This window comes from Alternaria conjuncta (assembly GCF_024043145.1).
Source record: "Alternaria conjuncta strain BMP 0040 chromosome Unknown scaffold_7, whole genome shotgun sequence".
In the NCBI taxonomy this organism is placed as follows: Eukaryota; Fungi; Ascomycota; class Dothideomycetes; order Pleosporales; family Pleosporaceae; genus Alternaria; species Alternaria conjuncta.
The window spans coordinates 1,160,482-1,177,530 of record NW_026250096.1 but is presented as its reverse complement, the minus strand read 5'-3'; the positions used below and the strand labels follow the sequence as shown (position 1 = coordinate 1,177,530).

General features: G+C 53.2%; 10 protein-coding genes across 10 annotated transcripts; 4 read left to right on the top strand and 6 right to left on the bottom strand.

Moving 5' to 3' along the window:
• Window positions 1–467: 467 nt before the first annotated feature.
• Window positions 468–1,726, bottom strand: J4E85_005513 (uncharacterized protein; the record flags this gene model as incomplete). The annotated part of the gene is made up of 3 exons (XM_051469758.1): window positions 468–1,298; window positions 1,349–1,487; window positions 1,542–1,726. The coding sequence occupies 3 exons, from the start codon at window positions 1,724–1,726 to the stop codon at window positions 468–470; spliced, it is 1,155 nt and encodes a 384-aa protein (XP_051326589.1).
• A 276-nt stretch (window positions 1,727–2,002) lies between these two features.
• J4E85_005512 (uncharacterized protein) lies at window positions 2,003–2,867 on the bottom strand (the record flags this gene model as incomplete). The annotated part of the gene is made up of 3 exons (XM_051469757.1): window positions 2,003–2,454; window positions 2,510–2,743; window positions 2,798–2,867. The coding sequence occupies 3 exons, from the start codon at window positions 2,865–2,867 to the stop codon at window positions 2,003–2,005; spliced, it is 756 nt and encodes a 251-aa protein (XP_051326588.1).
• A 306-nt stretch (window positions 2,868–3,173) lies between these two features.
• On the top strand, window positions 3,174–4,086 carry J4E85_005511 (uncharacterized protein; the record flags this gene model as incomplete). Its single annotated transcript, XM_051469756.1, has 2 exons — window positions 3,174–3,196; window positions 3,267–4,086. 2 exons carry the CDS (start codon window positions 3,174–3,176, stop codon window positions 4,084–4,086), a joined length of 843 nt encoding a protein of 280 aa, XP_051326587.1.
• Window positions 4,087–4,383: 297 nt separating this feature from the next.
• Window positions 4,384–5,544, bottom strand: IDH1 (isocitrate dehydrogenase (NAD(+)) idh1; the record flags this gene model as incomplete). The annotated part of the gene is made up of 3 exons (XM_051469755.1): window positions 4,384–4,468; window positions 4,518–5,421; window positions 5,472–5,544. 3 exons carry the CDS (start codon window positions 5,542–5,544, stop codon window positions 4,384–4,386), a joined length of 1,062 nt encoding a protein of 353 aa, XP_051326586.1.
• A 1,474-nt stretch (window positions 5,545–7,018) lies between these two features.
• Window positions 7,019–8,914, top strand: J4E85_005509 (uncharacterized protein; the record flags this gene model as incomplete). Its single annotated transcript, XM_051469754.1, has 4 exons — window positions 7,019–7,198; window positions 7,248–7,746; window positions 7,796–8,001; window positions 8,111–8,914. The coding sequence occupies 4 exons, from the start codon at window positions 7,019–7,021 to the stop codon at window positions 8,912–8,914; spliced, it is 1,689 nt and encodes a 562-aa protein (XP_051326585.1).
• A 436-nt stretch (window positions 8,915–9,350) lies between these two features.
• On the bottom strand, window positions 9,351–9,903 carry J4E85_005508 (uncharacterized protein; the record flags this gene model as incomplete). The annotated part of the gene is made up of 4 exons (XM_051469753.1): window positions 9,351–9,449; window positions 9,575–9,621; window positions 9,689–9,782; window positions 9,868–9,903. The coding sequence occupies 4 exons, from the start codon at window positions 9,901–9,903 to the stop codon at window positions 9,351–9,353; spliced, it is 276 nt and encodes a 91-aa protein (XP_051326584.1).
• Window positions 9,904–10,046: 143 nt separating this feature from the next.
• On the top strand, window positions 10,047–10,668 carry J4E85_005507 (uncharacterized protein; the record flags this gene model as incomplete). The annotated part of the gene is made up of 3 exons (XM_051469752.1): window positions 10,047–10,296; window positions 10,434–10,562; window positions 10,616–10,668. The coding sequence occupies 3 exons, from the start codon at window positions 10,047–10,049 to the stop codon at window positions 10,666–10,668; spliced, it is 432 nt and encodes a 143-aa protein (XP_051326583.1).
• A 276-nt stretch (window positions 10,669–10,944) lies between these two features.
• On the bottom strand, window positions 10,945–12,015 carry J4E85_005506 (uncharacterized protein; the record flags this gene model as incomplete). Its single annotated transcript, XM_051469751.1, has 1 exon — window positions 10,945–12,015. One exon carries the CDS (start codon window positions 12,013–12,015, stop codon window positions 10,945–10,947), a length of 1,071 nt encoding a protein of 356 aa, XP_051326582.1.
• A 733-nt stretch (window positions 12,016–12,748) lies between these two features.
• On the top strand, window positions 12,749–14,971 carry J4E85_005505 (uncharacterized protein; the record flags this gene model as incomplete). The annotated part of the gene is made up of 2 exons (XM_051469750.1): window positions 12,749–14,674; window positions 14,747–14,971. The coding sequence occupies 2 exons, from the start codon at window positions 12,749–12,751 to the stop codon at window positions 14,969–14,971; spliced, it is 2,151 nt and encodes a 716-aa protein (XP_051326581.1).
• A 479-nt stretch (window positions 14,972–15,450) lies between these two features.
• Window positions 15,451–16,493, bottom strand: J4E85_005504 (uncharacterized protein; the record flags this gene model as incomplete). Its single annotated transcript, XM_051469749.1, has 4 exons — window positions 15,451–15,535; window positions 15,590–16,161; window positions 16,216–16,268; window positions 16,412–16,493. 4 exons carry the CDS (start codon window positions 16,491–16,493, stop codon window positions 15,451–15,453), a joined length of 792 nt encoding a protein of 263 aa, XP_051326580.1.
• Window positions 16,494–17,049: the final 556 nt, after the last annotated feature.

The window sequence follows — 17,049 nt, the reverse complement described above, 5'->3', positions numbered from 1 at the left end:
TTTCGCAAAAATAAGAACGACCGATGAAAGGCTAGTGATGCTCGATCAATGTCAAAAATGAGGTGATTGGCTGGTTGGAATTATTCGTCGTTGGCGGGGATGTGTAAGGACGGGAAAAGATGATGTAGGCGTTCGGGCGGAAGTCGGAAGCGAGCGCCTCCGCTTTAGGTTCTCTCACCAAGCAACTGCACCTCTCACTTGCCCCCTGCCTAGATAATCAACACCTGCGCACAAACAAAAAGCAGAAATACGACGCATCTGGCTAATTATAAGCTCGTAGGGTATTACCGTCATTTCATTACAATTCACGTACTATCTCAATCTTGGCAAGTTAAATCGGGAAAGCATCTCCTATTAAGAAACCCCCAAACAGGTCTGCAGCCTACATCAAGATAAAAGCATGCAAAGTAGACGACGTAAGGTCAACGTAGACTGCAGGGTGCACATCTCGCCACGAGACAAGCAGTCTAGTCAACCTCCATATCCATATCCTCATCTCCATCCACCTTCGCAACCGAACTAACGCCCCGCTTCTCTACGCGCCTCTTGAACTTATCCTTCATATTTGCAGGCCGCGCGCTCAACACGCTCAAAGGCGAGCCGCTTCCAACCATGAGCTTACTCTGATCCACATTTCCAACACCGGCCTTCTTGGCTGCTCTCCTGCGCTCCATACCCGCCTTGCGCTCCGCCGCCAATGACCTAGCAGTATCCCCAATCTCGATCAGATCCTGGTTCGTGCCCTTGACCATGTTGTAGGCGTTGCGGAAGTCGGCGTACTCAGGACCTTGGATGTCGTCGCTGAATGCTTTTTGGTCTGCTTCGGTCCAGGTCTTGAATTCGTGCGCGAGGACGGCTGCTACGACCAGTTGCTGCAACATGCCGTCTTCGTCTTTGCAGATACGAGATGGGCTACCCAACGGGGCAAAAGTAGCGTTGATCGCGTCTTTGATCGCGGAGAGAGTTTCGTTGCGCACGTTAATGAAGAGCTGAACGAGCTTAGTGTGGGCAGCTGACTTCAGCGCGTCGTAGTCGAGCTCTTCAGCCAGAGCGTACATGTGGAGATGGAAGGTGTAGTCGTGTATGTCGACTAGAGCGGTCGTAGCGGCGGTGGGCGGGTTTACATCTGGAATAACAGTTGCGTGATAGAACTTGAAGTTCTTCTGAATGAGTTGCTTGCTACCGTCCCGGACGACCAGGTAGTCCGATGTGTAGATGAAGTTGACAATACGGTCCATGAGGATAGGATGGAAGTGAGGCGGCAAATTGACGAACTCTGGCGGGTTTGGAATTGTTGCCTGGCCGTGTTGGTATCGATCAGAGCAAATGTAAAGAAGGGAATGCTTACACCACCAGGAAACAGTCCCTCCTGTAAAACCTTCGGGCCGCCAATCAACATGACAGAATGTACTTTGAACTCCACACCAGCGGCGGTGATCAGATTGAAGTCGCGACCGATAGGCGTCTCAAGTAGGAATTGAACATGACTGAGTGTCAAAGTCAGTCGCTGCAATCGTTCTTCAGACCAATATATCACTCACTTGGCCTGCAACTTCTTTACTGTAGGCGGATGGGCGTAGGGTTTCTTGAAGACCTTGCACAAGAGATTGCGGGCGCTGCGCGTATCGATCTTCTCTGGCTGAATAGACGCAGTCTCGCGGTGCAGCATTGGCGCCTGGGGCACCGGAAGCACCTTGTATAGGCGTGAGGAGTGTACGTCGTCCATCGCGAATGAAGGTGTAGGAATAGTAAATCAGAGATCCCCAAAAGTGTCTTGTGGCGCAAAGTTGAGGTGGGAAGTGGGGTGAGACAAAGTGAAGGCCTCTGGGCTTGGAAGTCGCGTGCGCTATATCGTTTGGCGCTTTTCACGACAATGGCGCGAATTTTCGCAAAGTGAAAAGACACAAGTGCAGGCACGTAGGCAAACCGACCAATCTGCGACAATCTTTTGCATGAAGCATCCACATTACTCGTACAATCGTATCCCATAGAGACCCAGCTCTTAGAATGTTGGCCTTGTCCTCTCACCCTTCCACAACCCCATAACCTCTCCTGTCTCCCCAACCCACTCTCTGACGCCAGTGACGACAGCCTTCGCCATGCCTGCGTTTGTTCCGCTTCTCGCCCTCCTCTTCCCTTCCACGCCACTACTGGCTCCACCGACGCCAATGCCTGTTCCGGTTCCGTATGATGCTGGTGCTGTTCCTGGCGTGATGTAGCTGCTACCATCTCCGGTCGCGTACTCCGAGCCCATCGAGGGGAGGACATTCTCGCCGGCAGACAAGGAGACGAACAAGGCGAAGGGGACTAGCCACACGCAGAGGCCGAAGTAGGATGCGATTTCGGTGAAGGTGGGGATGTTGGCATCGCGAGAATAGGGATACGAGGAGTACGAGTTCGCCGGCGGAGCACTGAAGTGGCGGAACCACAGGTAGTGGTTCGCGATTACAAGAGCTGGAAATGATGGTCAGCGTTGCGCCGGTAGAGACTTCCAAGCATCATAGCATACCACAAGAGGCCAAGAAGAGTGGATCCGTGAGCTTGACGATAGGGAACCGCCTTAGGTTCTGCGCATAGATGAAATGCGACCCGACACTCAATGCGCTGAGTCCAATTGGAAACCTATCGACTACGAGAAGGAGTGTTTGTATGCCAACGACGCCATAAATGAGCCGGTAGAGCAGTTTCTTCGCGAAGACGGTATGCTCTTCCACGAGTTCAGAAAGGTAGTATAGGCCGGAAGCTACGTTGCGTTAGCCCCATGAAGCCAAAGACCAAGAGCATCACAGTAAAGTACCTATCGCAAGCGTCAGGAACGCGAAGCCCAGGATAACGCCGACATATCCAAGCAGCGGTAATATCCACATGTTGACTTTTGGCACACTTCAGGGGAATGCGAAGAGGGATGAAGTGTGGAAGGCTGGAAGTTTGGCCGCGGCACGATGAGGTCAGTCCAAAGGTGGCATCAAGGCTAGCGGAGAAACCCGTGGACCCGCGCCAGAGTGTGGGGTCCAACTCCAAAAAGTCGTGCGAACTCTTGGCTGATGGTGCATCGAGCAACTGACAGCACGCTCGCTTCCGACTATCACTGCGCAAAAAAAGTTCCATAACCCACGCGACAAGAAGAGCATTACAGTCATTTGTCCAGCGATTCAGAGTTAACAACCGCAACCATGTCGCGCCCCGAAGACATCCTGTACGCAATTCTCCCAGCACCGCAAATCGCAAATCGCATAACGAAGAACTCAGCGCTTACACATCTGCAGACCACCTGACCTCTTCTACAATGACTCCGAATCGCGCAAATACACAACCTCGTCGCGTATCCAAAAGATCCAATCCACAATGACGCACCGCGCCCTCTCCCTCCTCGCCCTCACCTCGCCATCCATGATCCTCGACGTCGGCTGCGGCTCCGGTCTCAGCGGCGAAATCCTGTCGCATTCGGCTGAACAAGGCACACCCGGCGGCCCACACGTATGGATTGGTTTCGACATCAGCGCATCCATGCTGGGCGTTGCGCTGGAGAAAGAGGTAGAAGGAGATTTACTGCTGGCGGATGCGGGGCAGGGCGTACCGTTTCGGCCGGGAACTTTCGATGCTGCGATTAGCATCAGTGCGGTTCAATGGCTGTGTAATGCTGAGACGAGCGAGGAGAGTCCTGCGGGCAGGTTATCGAGGTTCTTCAACCAGCTTTATGCGAGTTTGAAGAGGGGAGGGAGGGCCGTTTGTCAGTTCTACCCGAAGAACGATGCACAGAAGAAGATGGTGGCGCAGGCGGCGATCAAGGCTGGTTTCGGTGCGGGTCTGTTGGAGGACGATATGGGGACGAAGAGCGCGAAGACGTATCTCGTTCTGACCGTGGGTGGTGGCGCGCTGGATGGGGACATCACGGGCGTTGTGAGGGGTATGGACGGCGTCGACGTCGAAGATGCACGGAGAAAAGCCAAGGGCATGAAGAGGGGCGAGGAACGCAAGGGCAGCAAGGCGTACATCATGAAGAAGAAGGAACAGATGGAGAGACAAGGAAAGGTCGTCAAGGCCTCGTCCAAGTACACTGGAAGGAAGAGGAGGATCCAATTCTAGATATACCCACGACATCACGATGACGATGTTACGCATAGCACGGAGTTCTGGGTCTGGCATTTTCATGAGGGTATAAGAATGGTCAATTCAATCATGCAGCATGCTATATACCACCTACAAGTACAGCTCTATTCACATTCCAGCTGGTAGTTGTACAAGTGCCATTGCGTCCAATCGTTAAGAAAATATGTTATTGCTCCATATCCTAGGTTAACCCAATGTGAGCCGAGGCCTAGATGTGACGGTATCATCGCGCTAGATCAAAGCTTAGCAAACACGAAGATCATGATGGCTAAATCATGCCTTCTCCATCTGGTTCAGGACTGCGCGGGTGAACTCGTGGGTGGTGGTGTTGCCTCCCATGTCGCGTGTGCGGGCGGTACTAGACGGTGTTAGTCATGTGTTGCTCTTCATTTGGAATTCGAACTTACCCGTCAGCAATAACCTTGTAGACGGACTGCGAGATGCGGTTGGCGTGGTCATCGAGACCAATGTGACGGAGCATCATGGCGGCGGACAGGATCAGAGCAGTGGGGTTGGCCTGGTCCTTGCCCTTGATGTCGAGACCGACGTGACGGCATCCAGGCTCGAAAACGGCGACGTTACGGCCCATGTTGCAACCGGGGACGATACCAGGACCACCAACGAGACCAGCACCAATGTTGGAAAGGATACCTCCGTACAAGTTGGGCATGACCATGACGTCGAATTGCTGGGGCCTTGAGACACACTGCATGGAGGCGTTGTCGACAATCATGTCGTTGGTCTCGAGAGTGGGGTAGTCCTCACCAACCCTCTTGACGGTGTTGCGGAACAGACCGTCGGCGAGCTTCATGATGTTGGCCTTGTGGATGCAGGTAACCTTCTTGCGGTTGTTGGCGAGCGCAAAGGCGAAAGCAAACTTGGCGATGCGCTCCGACTTCTCGCGGGTGATGATCTTGAGCGACTCGACGACGCCGTTGACCGACTGGTGCTCGAGACCAGAGTATTCACCCTCGGTGTTCTCACGGATGATGCAGAAGTCGATGTCCTTGTGGCGCGTCTCATAACCGGGGATGTTCTTGAGGAGGACGATGGAGGCGTAGATGTCGAGCTCTTGACGGAGAGCAACGTTGAAGGAACGGTGGCCGGAGCGCTCGACGGGCGTGTGGAGGATACCCTTGAGACCGAGCTTGTTGCGCTTGAGCGAAGCAATGGACTCGCGGAGGAGCTCCTCGGAGTGGACGTTGCCAGAGTCGACACCAGAGACGTCGACCTGCTCCCACTCAATGGGCACGTTGTCCGCCTTGAAGATCTCCTTGACCGACTCGGAGACCTCAGCACCGATACCGTCACCTGCGCATGTTCAGAATCTATGTCCATTTATAGGCGGCTATCGCGCATACCGGGAATCAAGGTAACGGTGTATTTGCCGCCGAACTTGGTGGGCTTGAAGATGTCTTGGGTGACCGTGGCCATTGCTGTCGCCGCGTTAGACTCTGCATTTCTGGATATCTTTCACGTGGTCTTCGTACAGCGGGTAGCCATGGCGGGTGCCCATCGGGAGGCAGGCTTCGCGCCCCGCAGGAGCGTCTGCACAGGCGCATTAGCACTTGAATTCCCACCGCGCCCGCCAATTGCGGGCGCATCGTCTTGCTCGTACCTGCGCTGTTCTTTGAGAGGTCCTCGACAACATGGTGGAGTTGCGGCGTTGGGCTGGTGGTGAGGGATTTGAGGTGGAGAGAAACAAGCTGAAGCTGCCGTCCCCCGAAAATGCATCCGAACCGAAGGAAGAAACCGCGCTTGGCGAATGACCACATCCGTCCTTCCGCCGCGGCTCGCTCTCTCTATTATCTCCGACGCAGGGCAACGATGTCTTTCACTCGTTCCGATAATTGCTTCTTCTCGTTTTCGCAGTTTTTCTATTCCGGATGAATCTTTCGATTTTCATAGTCGCCGTGCCTGCCTAATTCGTCACGACTCCATTTGCATGTGATCGCATGGGCTACGATTTGCATAGCACGACATCTCATCCTACAACAGAAATCATCTGATAGACGGCTATGGAAGAGCTCACGTTCAGGAGATCAGTGCAAGATTGCTCCAGGAGCACACAATGACCCATCAACAAAAATTCTCAGAACATGCCAAATGCCCTCTTTGAAGTATGCGATAGGGATTGCAGAACCTACAGGCCTTTATTAGAAAACTTCAAGTCGGTCAAGACTGTCACTCTGAGGGCGAGCGAGAGAATCAAATGGAGTTGTTCTAGCAGTCTACATAGCATGCGGGCTCTCAAAGTCGTGCTGCTCCGCAGAGCAGTCTAGGTTCGGTATGTCTTATCGGACTGGGTGTATGAGCGCTCATGCAGTCACTCTCACTTGGACTTTCGCAGACGTGGCTGTCCCTGGCAACACAGCGTTTCTCTAGCACGTGTCAACCACCTAACTACCTAGGTAGCCTCACCTTCACCTCACTACTCTGCCGTCTTCATCAGGTTTCCCAATCTTCAAGACGCACCCTCTTCCTCTCTCTCCACTCCTTCCCATCTCGAATATTCTCTCCGTTTCGGCCTGATACCAAATTTCCTTCTCCAGGTTCAGGTTGCCCTTAGTTGCCCAAAACAGCAGGCACGCGACTACCGAAGCCCCAAAGCGCGACAGTCGGCGGTGGAGGCGCTTGTAGTTCCGAACATCCTTCACCTCTCACGCTGTGGATACTGCTAGTGAGCAACGATCTATTCCGGCGCCTGGACACTTCCTCTGCAGTTTGGCACGTACCCAACTCAGTCGCGCCAAATCTGGTACAGTAGCGACTTCCGTATCTCTCAGTCGAGTAGTCACTTCGCGTTGACTTTCGGCTCAGTCCAAGCGTACGCGAGAAAAGATACTGGGTCATCGCAAGATACGCCTCGATTATACACATTCTTCGTCTCATAACGAATCTCTCCATCATGAAGGTTATCGAAAGGGGCAGCGACCGAAGAGCACAGGTCAACATCTATGTCGATGGCCAGGTTGCGGCGCTTGAGGAATACGATCAGTACATCGACCCACGGGACAACGCCATCTGCTGTTATGTGGTCATTGACGAAGGTCACAAGCCTCGAGTTGGCGGCAGGTTCACGGGCACCGTACGCAATACTTGCAAAGGTCTGAACGATGAAACTAACGAAGATTCAGACTCTGGCCGTGGCCTATGATACCATTGTGGACGGAGTGCTACGAAAAGCCAACTCATATGTCGCAAAAGCTGTAAGCTTGCAGACCAACAGGAAGATTGATACCGAAAAGTTCCTATGGAAGAATGGGAAAGAGATCATCGACACTGAGATGACCGCAACTCCTCTCTTGAATGTGGTCATGGCACAAGGTGACGAGCCTGAAACCATCGGAACGATCGAGCATCGCTTGTACATCACGCGACAATTGGGTGTTTCTCACGAAGTCAGTAACGTGAGAAAATACTACGAAATCGAAGGTGGTGTTGAAGAGGATCATCCGGGCAGCACCGAGCAGAAGGCAAGCTACATGAAGGTACCTCCAACTCTGAAGATGTCTTTGGAAGAAAATATCGTTCCGTTGGAGGGTACGCAGCCGAACCTGCACAAGCGCAGGGCAGATGCAAAGCGTCCAGGTCCGGAGCCATGGGCCATCTTTCGTTTCCACTATCGCAGTGAAGGTCAGCTGCTCAAACTCATTCTCAGGTACGAGGCTTACATAGCACTCAGACGATATGGAGGACCGAGACATGATCATGACCTTTGACCCCAAAGATCCGGGATTGGCAGACCCGCATACTCTAGCGCTGGAGCCTCTTCCTCCTCTGGTTTTGGGTGCAAGGCCCGCATCAAAGAACGACGGAGATGCCTCGTCGCGATCCGAATCGCCAATGCCTTCCACGACGCCAGCGAAAAGCGCACAGACAGCCCCAAAGGTAAGAGAAAAGTTTCCATAACTTTACCTTTCCCACCGCCCCCATCTTCGCATCACCTTTGACTCCTGACTCAGCCTAATTGTTGCCTACTTCTAATACCTACCTATAGATCTCCAGCCCCATTCAGAAGAAACCTGGACCCAAATCAAAGACCCCCGAAGCAACTACGATGGCATCTCCTCGAGCACAAGCGCAGATTGCCAATGGAGATACTGATAACAGCACCTCTACCTCTCATTCCGGTAGCGGTGGTGAGAAAGTTACAGAAAAGATCGCCGCTGCGCCTTCTGTACCGGTAGCCGACATGATCGCGAAAGTATCCAGCCTTCCAGAATCAAGCACTAAGCCGGCAAATGCGCACGCAGAGAAGTCCGTATCCGTAGCCAAGGCGACTACCAAGCAGCCTCCGCAAACGCCCATCACTCCAGCAAATAAGGCGACCGGGAAATCAGCACCTGTCACTACCAACATTACCAACGGTCAGAAGAAGTCAGATACGCCCCCAGTGGCAGTCGTACCAGTCAAACGTTCATCTACTACCGCCAATGGTATGACACCGGAGCCAAAGCGTGCGAAATCCGTACCTACGCCTGTGCCGACATCTTTGCCACCCTCCACCTTGCCTACAGCTCCGCGCTCATCAACACCCAAGACGCTTTCCATCGAGCGCCAGCTGGCAGATCAACGAAAGAAGCTCGATGATATGCGCAAGAGGCGTGCGGAGACCGCTGAGAAGCAGGTGGAAATCGATGCGCAGATGGGACCCTACAAGCAGCGTATGGCGGAGGAGCTGGATCGTCTCAAGCGAGAGATGACGGAAGAAGAGAGTGCGTACACTGAGGAGGCAGAGCACTATAACGCCAGCGTTGAGGTCCTGCAGGAGTTCAAGAAGGCGGACGGCGACAATAAGTAGGGAGTGGAGTGTAGGAAACAGGTCAAAAGTTTGTTGGCAGGAGTACGGCGTTGATGTGATACGGTGAGGCCGGGAGCAAGTCAAGTTTTTTTATGCTCTGGATGAATGGACGATGGCTCAGCCAGGCGACTACCGAATCATTCTGCGGGAGTTATTTGGCGAGAAATACGATGAGGCGTGGAGGTATTCGAGGTTGATTTGACGTTCAATCGGTGAGCAACAGCTCAGCGAGGCGACTACCAAGGTGTTTTGCAGGAGTTATGGAGGGAAAAATATGGTGAGGCCTGGAGGTAGTCGGGGTTGATTCGAGGTTCGATCGGTCAACGATGGCTCAGCCTGGCGACTACCCATGGTATTCTGCAGGAGTTATGGGAGAAAATCTGTAACTAAGCATGCAATTTATTCGGATTGGATAGACATCTTGGGCTATATGTGCTCATTGACCCGGCGTTCGCTCTCTGGCTACCCTCATATTCGCCTTGATCCGCTCTAGTAGCTCAGCGGTTGTTGCGACAGGGGAGGGATGTAAATTTCTCTGATTTGGCGTTAGCGTAAAGAATACTAACGGCGTGTACCTCAGTGTGAAGAAGGCATTCATCGCTGAAAGGTGGCCAAAGCTATCATGTGTCCTTCGTCACACTGAGGCTGTAAAGAACTTACGTGTTTTAGCCAGGTAACGCATTGATCATGTGTCCATGTTTCTGGGTCTGAAATCATTGTCAGCAAACCTGGACGTGCGATGCTTTGCCGATGAAGAGGTTCAGAACGACGTACCGCCAGTAGGGTCTTGACTAGGGAAGATGTCTTGTCCCCAGATGCTCCATGCTGCTACACCAGCGACGACTGCGGCAAAAGCGAAGAACGGGCCCTGCATCGTCTTAGCATGTGATTATGGCTGCATGTAGAAGGCCCACTATGTAAAGTAGATGCCAGGAGAGCCATGAGTAACCTACACGTTGTTGGACCGCGCGATCGATGGGGGTCGGCATGCTGAAGGGTGGAAGTTGGCCGTATGTGCGTGTGTGGAGAGATATCCAAGGGGTTCTGAGCGAGACGAGGAGCGGGATGAACTTTCGATAAGAATTGCAGCAGTTATAAGGTCGTAGGCAGCACTGTTTCATGCGCCGCAGCCATGGCGTTCCTGGTTTACGCCACACTCGTCGTCACCCCACCAGGCCCAAAGCAGCAACGCTTGCGGGCAGCCCCTTCGCAGCCCGTGCGTTTCAAGCGAGTCCACAGCATTTTTGGCCTGTGCCTAGGCGTCTCCGAACTTCACGATCCCGAACTCCAACGACCCGTCCACACACAAATCGTCAAGATGCCTTCCGAAGTTTCCGACATCAAGCAGTTCATCGAGATCTGCAGGCGCAAGGATGCCAAGTGTATGTTTACCACTTTTGCCGAGGGAGGTTGCGGTCGCAGTAGGAGGAGGAATTGTGCACGATGAATGCGAGCCGCAGAGACCTGCGACGATCGAGGCAGCGAACGTGATGAGAGCACTGGACTGACATTATCGCAGCCGCCCGCATAAAGAAGAACAAGAAGGTCAACAACATCAAGTTCAAGGTCCGATGCTCAACAAACGTCTACACCCTCGTTCTTAAGGACACCGACAAGGCCGAGAAGCTCAAGCAGAGTCTGCCCCCGGGTACGCACATCCCCAATACTCCAGCGCCAATGACACGAATCTAACAACCGCAGGTCTTACTATCACCGACGTTGGCAAGAAGAACCCCAAGGGCAAGCACGCATAAACAGATCGAACGCATGAGGAACTGAGGACGGAAGTGTGCAAGGACATCAACGCACGATGCGCACGAAGCACGAAGGCATGGGCGGACGGCGTCTCAACGGATAAATTTTGTTCAATGGCATCACGGAACCCTTCACACTGGGTTACCACCAGGAATGAAAAAAGTCAAACTTCATTCCGAACACCACAGCCTGTTTCCGACGTGCACCAAGAATCATCATGTATCATGGTCAATTTTGCTGAACAGCTAGTTGCAGAGTCACTACCGATAGGGCTACTAATACAGCGATTGCTTCGGCTTCTGTCCTTGCTTCACGTTGAACTTGTACTGATCCTTGCGGTCCAGATACACGACCTTGCTATCTAGACCCGCCGCGTGTACCGCCTTCTTGAAATCGTCCAGCGGGCTCAGGAACACATCATAATCGTCGTAATGGATTGGAATCGTCAGGTCGGGGTTGATGAGCTGCATCAGCTGTACGCCCTGTTCGGCATCCATTGTGACCATCAGCAACGGCATCTTAGGTCCAGGAATCGTGGTGCCTCCCAGGTGGACCAGCATCAGGTCGATGTTCTGATCTTTGTATCGCTCAGGAATCTCCTTGAGCTCGTCCACCATCAGCGTGTCGCCAGAGATGTAAATCCTGTATCCGTTCTCGAAGTCACTACCGTCGCTAGAAGAACCATCCGAGTACCCTAATTCGACCATCCAGCCATTCGTAGGTGGAACAGCGCCAAGAATATCGTTCGCGACGTTCAGTGGACCTGGGGGTACATGCTTGCCCGGCACACCTGTGACTTTGATGCTAGGCTTCGGACCGCTTTTGTTTGTTTGGTCTGACTGCGATACATCTAGGAGCAAGCTGTTCCAGAAGTCTAGCGCATGCACATTCTTGAACGACTCCTCGCCTTTGCCTGTCAGGCATTCCTTGGCATGTGGTGTAGTGATGATCGGGAGACCTTTTGACAGTTTTTCCTCTACTTCTCGGTCGAAGTGGTCTTCGTGGTAGTGCGACAGCAAGATCACATCGATTCTTGGTAGCTCTTCCAAATCGATGGCGGGGTTAGTCTGTCTCGTCGCACCAACGCCAGGTCCCAGGTGAACATGATCGCCAGCATGTAGGAAGTTGGGATCAGTGAGAATGCGGATGCCTTCCCACTCTAGGATTGTGGTGGCAGTTCCAACGAAGAAAAGGGAGGCATTTGTTGAAGCGTCTGGGGCGTTCTGAGGATGGATCTTGGTTTCTTTGGCGTCGGGTAAAGAGGTAGGAACGTCAGTGTCGAGTTTTGTAGGTGGGCCGGAGCCGTCTGGTGTGATTTGAATGCGCTTCATGCTTGCGCCTGACATTGCGTTTCGCTTGGTGAGATGGTTATGGTAGATGAAGAATCGTATCGCTTCGTCTTGCTCTTCCGTACATGCGCTCTTGACTGCGACTTTCCGATACTAGGCGTCTCTGTTCTATGTACTGGCGGGGAAGGTGTGCGAGCAATGCGAAAGCAACGGTGTAAGGGTAGGCAGGAAAAGAGAGCAAAGAGTAGGAAGCGCATCTCGTCCTTGGTGTAGAACGCCATCACGTAACGTGTAGATAGCAATGACGACAAGACGCGGTAATCGTAAATACTGCAGGGTGGGCGGTGATCATAAGAACAAAGCTCGAGTACTTCTGGAAACATATTGCCGCATCGCAGCTGCTGTTGATATACCTCATCGTGCTGAGATATATTTGGTTGAGGAAGGAGGCTATACTGTGCTTCTGCCTGAGTACGCGTGTCCTATCTGTACCACAAGGAAGAGCGATGCTTGCGAGTCGCAACGAGGCTGAGGTGTGAGGTGGAGCTTCCCCATTGAACTCCGCTGTGGCTGATGTTTCCTGAGATGCGGGACCCCTGTCTAGCCAAGCTATCTGCATCGGGGATGAGCAATGAACACCTGGCGAGTCAGACAGAGGGCGCTTTGAGCATTGCTTCCCAAGCCGACTGGAGTCTGGAGCAAGATGTCAAGTTATCAGACTTCGCAAGGGTGAAATACACTCGCTCCGCCTGGTCTATTGTTCAATCAGCACTACGCGTCGCGCCGCCTCATGAACTCGACACGCGACCCGTTCAACCTCCGCAGCAAAACAGCATTCAAGACACCCTCCGCCTTCGCCGTCCTCCAGAACGCCGCCAACAAGAAAGCCTCGCAAGCTGTCGAATCGACCAAGCAGGCAGTCGAGGCCACGAAACAGGCGATCCAGGACTCAGATATGTCCTTCGCCATCCCGCGCAACGTACCCAATTTCGAGAGCGCGCAACGAAAGTTTGAAGATAATGTTTGGAACAAACTACCGGGGAACGAAAAGGGCTTGCCAATGTATAAGGACAAGCCTTCGGGGAAAAGCTATGGATATGGCGGTGGTGCGAGGGGAAGGAAAGGCTTCCTGCGGAGTAAGAGGGGCATGTCGCTGATAGCACTGGTAGTGCTGGGGCTGTTCTACTGGTTCGGATGGTCTAGTGGTGGCACAAACGTGGGCACAGTACAAGACGAGAAGGATAAGGGCAAGAGCTTGTTGTCAAATATAGGTGGAAGTGCTGCCGGAAAGAAGAGCAAAGTTGACTGGGAGAAGCGGAGACAAGCAGTCAAGGACGCGTTTTTGCTGAGTTGGAACGCATACGAGGAACATGGCTGGGGCTACGACGAGTACCACCCCGTTTCGAAGAAGGGTCGATACATGGCTGAGCCCAACGGTCTGGGCTGGATCATCGTGGACGCGCTCGACACGCTCATGATCATGAACCTCACCAAAGAACTCACCCACGCACGGCAATGGATTTCGACGAGCCTCGATTACGACAAGAAGCAGGATGTCAATACCTTCGAGACAACTATACGCATGCTTGGTGGTCTGCTGTCTGCACACTACTTGCAGGAGACACTTCCGGGCCTGAAGCCTGAGAACTCAAACGAGGAGGACCTCTTCCTGGAGAAAGCTACCGACCTGGCTGATCGTCTCATGGGCGCGTACGAGTCACCTTCGGGTGTGCCCTGGGCCAGTGTGATCCTAAGAGACGCCAAAGGCGAAGCCTCGCACGCCGACGGCGGTGCGTCCTCCACAGCCGAAGCAACCACTCTCCAACTCGAGATGAAATACCTAGCGTTCCTCACCGGTGAGGCACACTACTGGGATGTAGCTGAGAAAGTAATGAAAGTCGTGGATGACAACGGCGCCAAAGACGGTCTCCTACCCATCTTCATCTACGCAGACAAAGGCACCTTCCGCGGAAGCGAGATCCGATGGGGCAGCCGTGGAGACAGCTACTACGAATACCTCATCAAGCAGTACCTGCAGACCCAGAAGCAAGAACCAGTCTACCAAGAGATGTGGAACGAGTCGCTCAACGGCGCAAAGAAGCATCTCCTCACATACACGAAGAACAGCCACTTCACCGTCCTGGCAGAGCGACCAAGCGGTATCGAAGGCAAACTCCACCCCAAGATGGACCACCTCGTCTGTTTTCTTCCCGGCACGATCGCCCTCGCCGCAACCGGCGGCATCCCCCTTGCCGACGCCCGCAAACTACCCACCTGGGGCAAAGCACAAGAAGAAGACATAACCCTCGCCCGCGAACTCACAAAAACATGCATGGGCATGTACAAAGTAACCGCCACAGGTCTCGCCCCTGAAATCGCCTACTTCCAGCTCGACGACCCGCCCAAGATGTACCGCACCGAGATCCTCGCGTCCAAATCCGAGCTCGACACCAGTGTCCCCGACGGCGAGGGCTGGAAGAGCGATTTCGACCTCAAGCCAGCTGATACGCATAATCTTCAGCGACCAGAAACAGTAGAGTCGCTCCTGTACATGTGGCGCATAACCGGTGATGACATCTACCGCGAATGGGGCTGGGACATGTTTGAAGCTTTCGTCAAACATACTATCGTAGAGGACAATGGCGGGTTCTCTAGTATCGGTGATGTGACGAAGGTACCTCCTCCGTCGCGAGACAACATGGAGAGTTTCTGGCTTGTAAGTTCCTTTTCCCCCTTCGTTTCCATATTTTCAAAACCATTGGATTGGTTTACTAACACATTCATGCAGGCCGAGACGCTCAAATACATGTACCTTCTCTTCTCTCCCGACGACCTCCTCCCTCTCGATCAGATCGTTCTGAATACTGAGGCCCATCCGTTGCCTCGCTTCGACGCAAGCAAGAAGAGGTTTAAGACGGGCTGGGAACGTATCCCGCGGGATGACAACGGTAATCTTGTGCCCAAGGGCGAAGCTAAGCCGGTGGAAACCAAGGCAGACGACAATACGACTTAGACGTGTTGAACGGGTTAGAGCACTTTGCGGGATTCGTAGAGCGCGCATCTATCGTTTTTGGGGTCTAGGATCTGGAAGCAAGCGTCTGGACACGTTTGTATATGCATGAGTGGCGCTATCACGTTGGTTAGTGGTATCTGTCACAGACCAGACATGCACATAGGCTCGAATGCGCATATATTCCTAGCCCAACTCGCAATGTAAAGATGTTAAGATGCGTGTTCCATTAATACTATCAACTCCAGTGATGATGCCAGCTATTCGTATATTTGCGTAAACATGAAACACGTAAATCGTAATTCATAACCCCATTCAGTCCGTCTCCCGAGTGAGGGGTATCCTACGCTCGCTCACGTATTTATAACCGGGGATGCGGTGTATGCAGTGCTACGTTCACACAGGAGAACAAGGCCGTGTTCTTAATTTCCATCGCATAGGGCTCGGCCATGAAATCCCTTCGATACAAATCACAGCGGGTACTAACGCTCCTGTGACTGTTCGTCGCCTATACGTGGCGGGCTCTTGGAGTGGGCGGAGGGGTTCCTAAACGGCGAGTGGCTTCCTCTGCACAAATGTTAGCTTCTTCTCTGTAGTCGTACTCAAGTATGAGAAACCTACGAGCGTCTCCGCTTGCCCTCATCCCTCCTCTCTTCGATGACCTTGAGCATAGTTCTCCGTCCATCCTTCGCATTGATGTGTGCATCCCGCATGCTCATGCTAACCTTCTTGCTCGCATCGGCCCGAAGCAGCCTCTTAAGCAGTAAATGCCGCATGAGCACACAAACGAATACGCCACAGTCGCTGCCGTTCTCTTGCTGCGGACTATCATTCATAGGGATAAACCGCAGTCGTTTGCCCAACAGTTGTTCCAGCTTCATAGTCGTACTCCGTGCTTCCCGCTCGTTGGACTGGGTCATGGAGTCGTAGTGGAAGGACACGCCGTCGATGATGGACACGAGGAGGAGGGACCAATGCGAGCCGCCTTCGGCTTGTGTGACGTCGGTGTTGTCATTTATCGGCAGGAAGACGTGGGTTGTGTGGCTGAAGTTGGGGAGGACTTCTTTGAGGGAGAGGGGCTCGGCGCTTTGCATGAGCATGTAGGACATGGAGGGGCGGAGGAGGACGATGGAGGCTTTGGGGAAGGCGTTGAGCTCTTCGCGCTCGAGGTATTCTTGCCAGAAGGCGATTGCCTGTTGATGCGTTAGTCATGACTGTGGTGGATGGGGAGGAAGTGGTATGCGCACATTGTCCGTAAGCCAGTCATTAGACTTGATACTGTCCAAGTCGGCTCGCGTCACTGTAGTCGTCAGTATGGTCGTTGATTAGTCAAAAGCGCATGGAAGCGCAAGTCAAGGAACAGGCGACGCGTACACACCCCTCACATCGTGATCTACTCTCAGTCAGTGTTCGCCCTCTTGCACTCTCTCGATGCAGACTCACAAGAAAGATAGGCCTCATCCGGACTAGGATCACCCAGGTGGCGCCTCGCCTTGTCGCGAATCCTCGAAAACGATCCAGGCATGTTGCACCCGGTTGCGATGTGACTCTATGGATGGATCGTGTGGCACCGGCGTGCCAGTTATTCTGTGCGAGGCGGTAACTGCCGTAGGCCTAATCAAGGGTGCGGGCCTCGTGGGTATGCGGAAGGGTAGGGATGTCGGGTGTCTGTCTCGTTGCACTGCTGGGTAGACGCGCGCTCGAATGATGCAGATGCAGGTGGGTTCTGCGGGTGAAAAGCAGGGATGACGTATGCGTATGGGGCTAGACTGCGTGGGGGTGTCGAGGAAATAGTTCTGGCCGCCTCGGCACTTATACTCCTGGGGCGCCAACACCTTTAACACGAGATATCGCCGTTGCAAGCTCCGCGTTTCCGGTGTTATGATCGTCTTCTTCGTTTCAAGCACGTGGTCTTGCTGTCGGGTGTTTGAGTTGTAACAGTCACGTCTAAGTATAGGACAAAGCAAAAGCGGAGATGCAATCCACGTTTGTTTTGTTCAGTCTCACACTGTTCACAATTCCTTCATGTAGATGTAGAAGGTCAGCCTTGGGCGGGTTGTAACCATGGTGGCAATCATTCG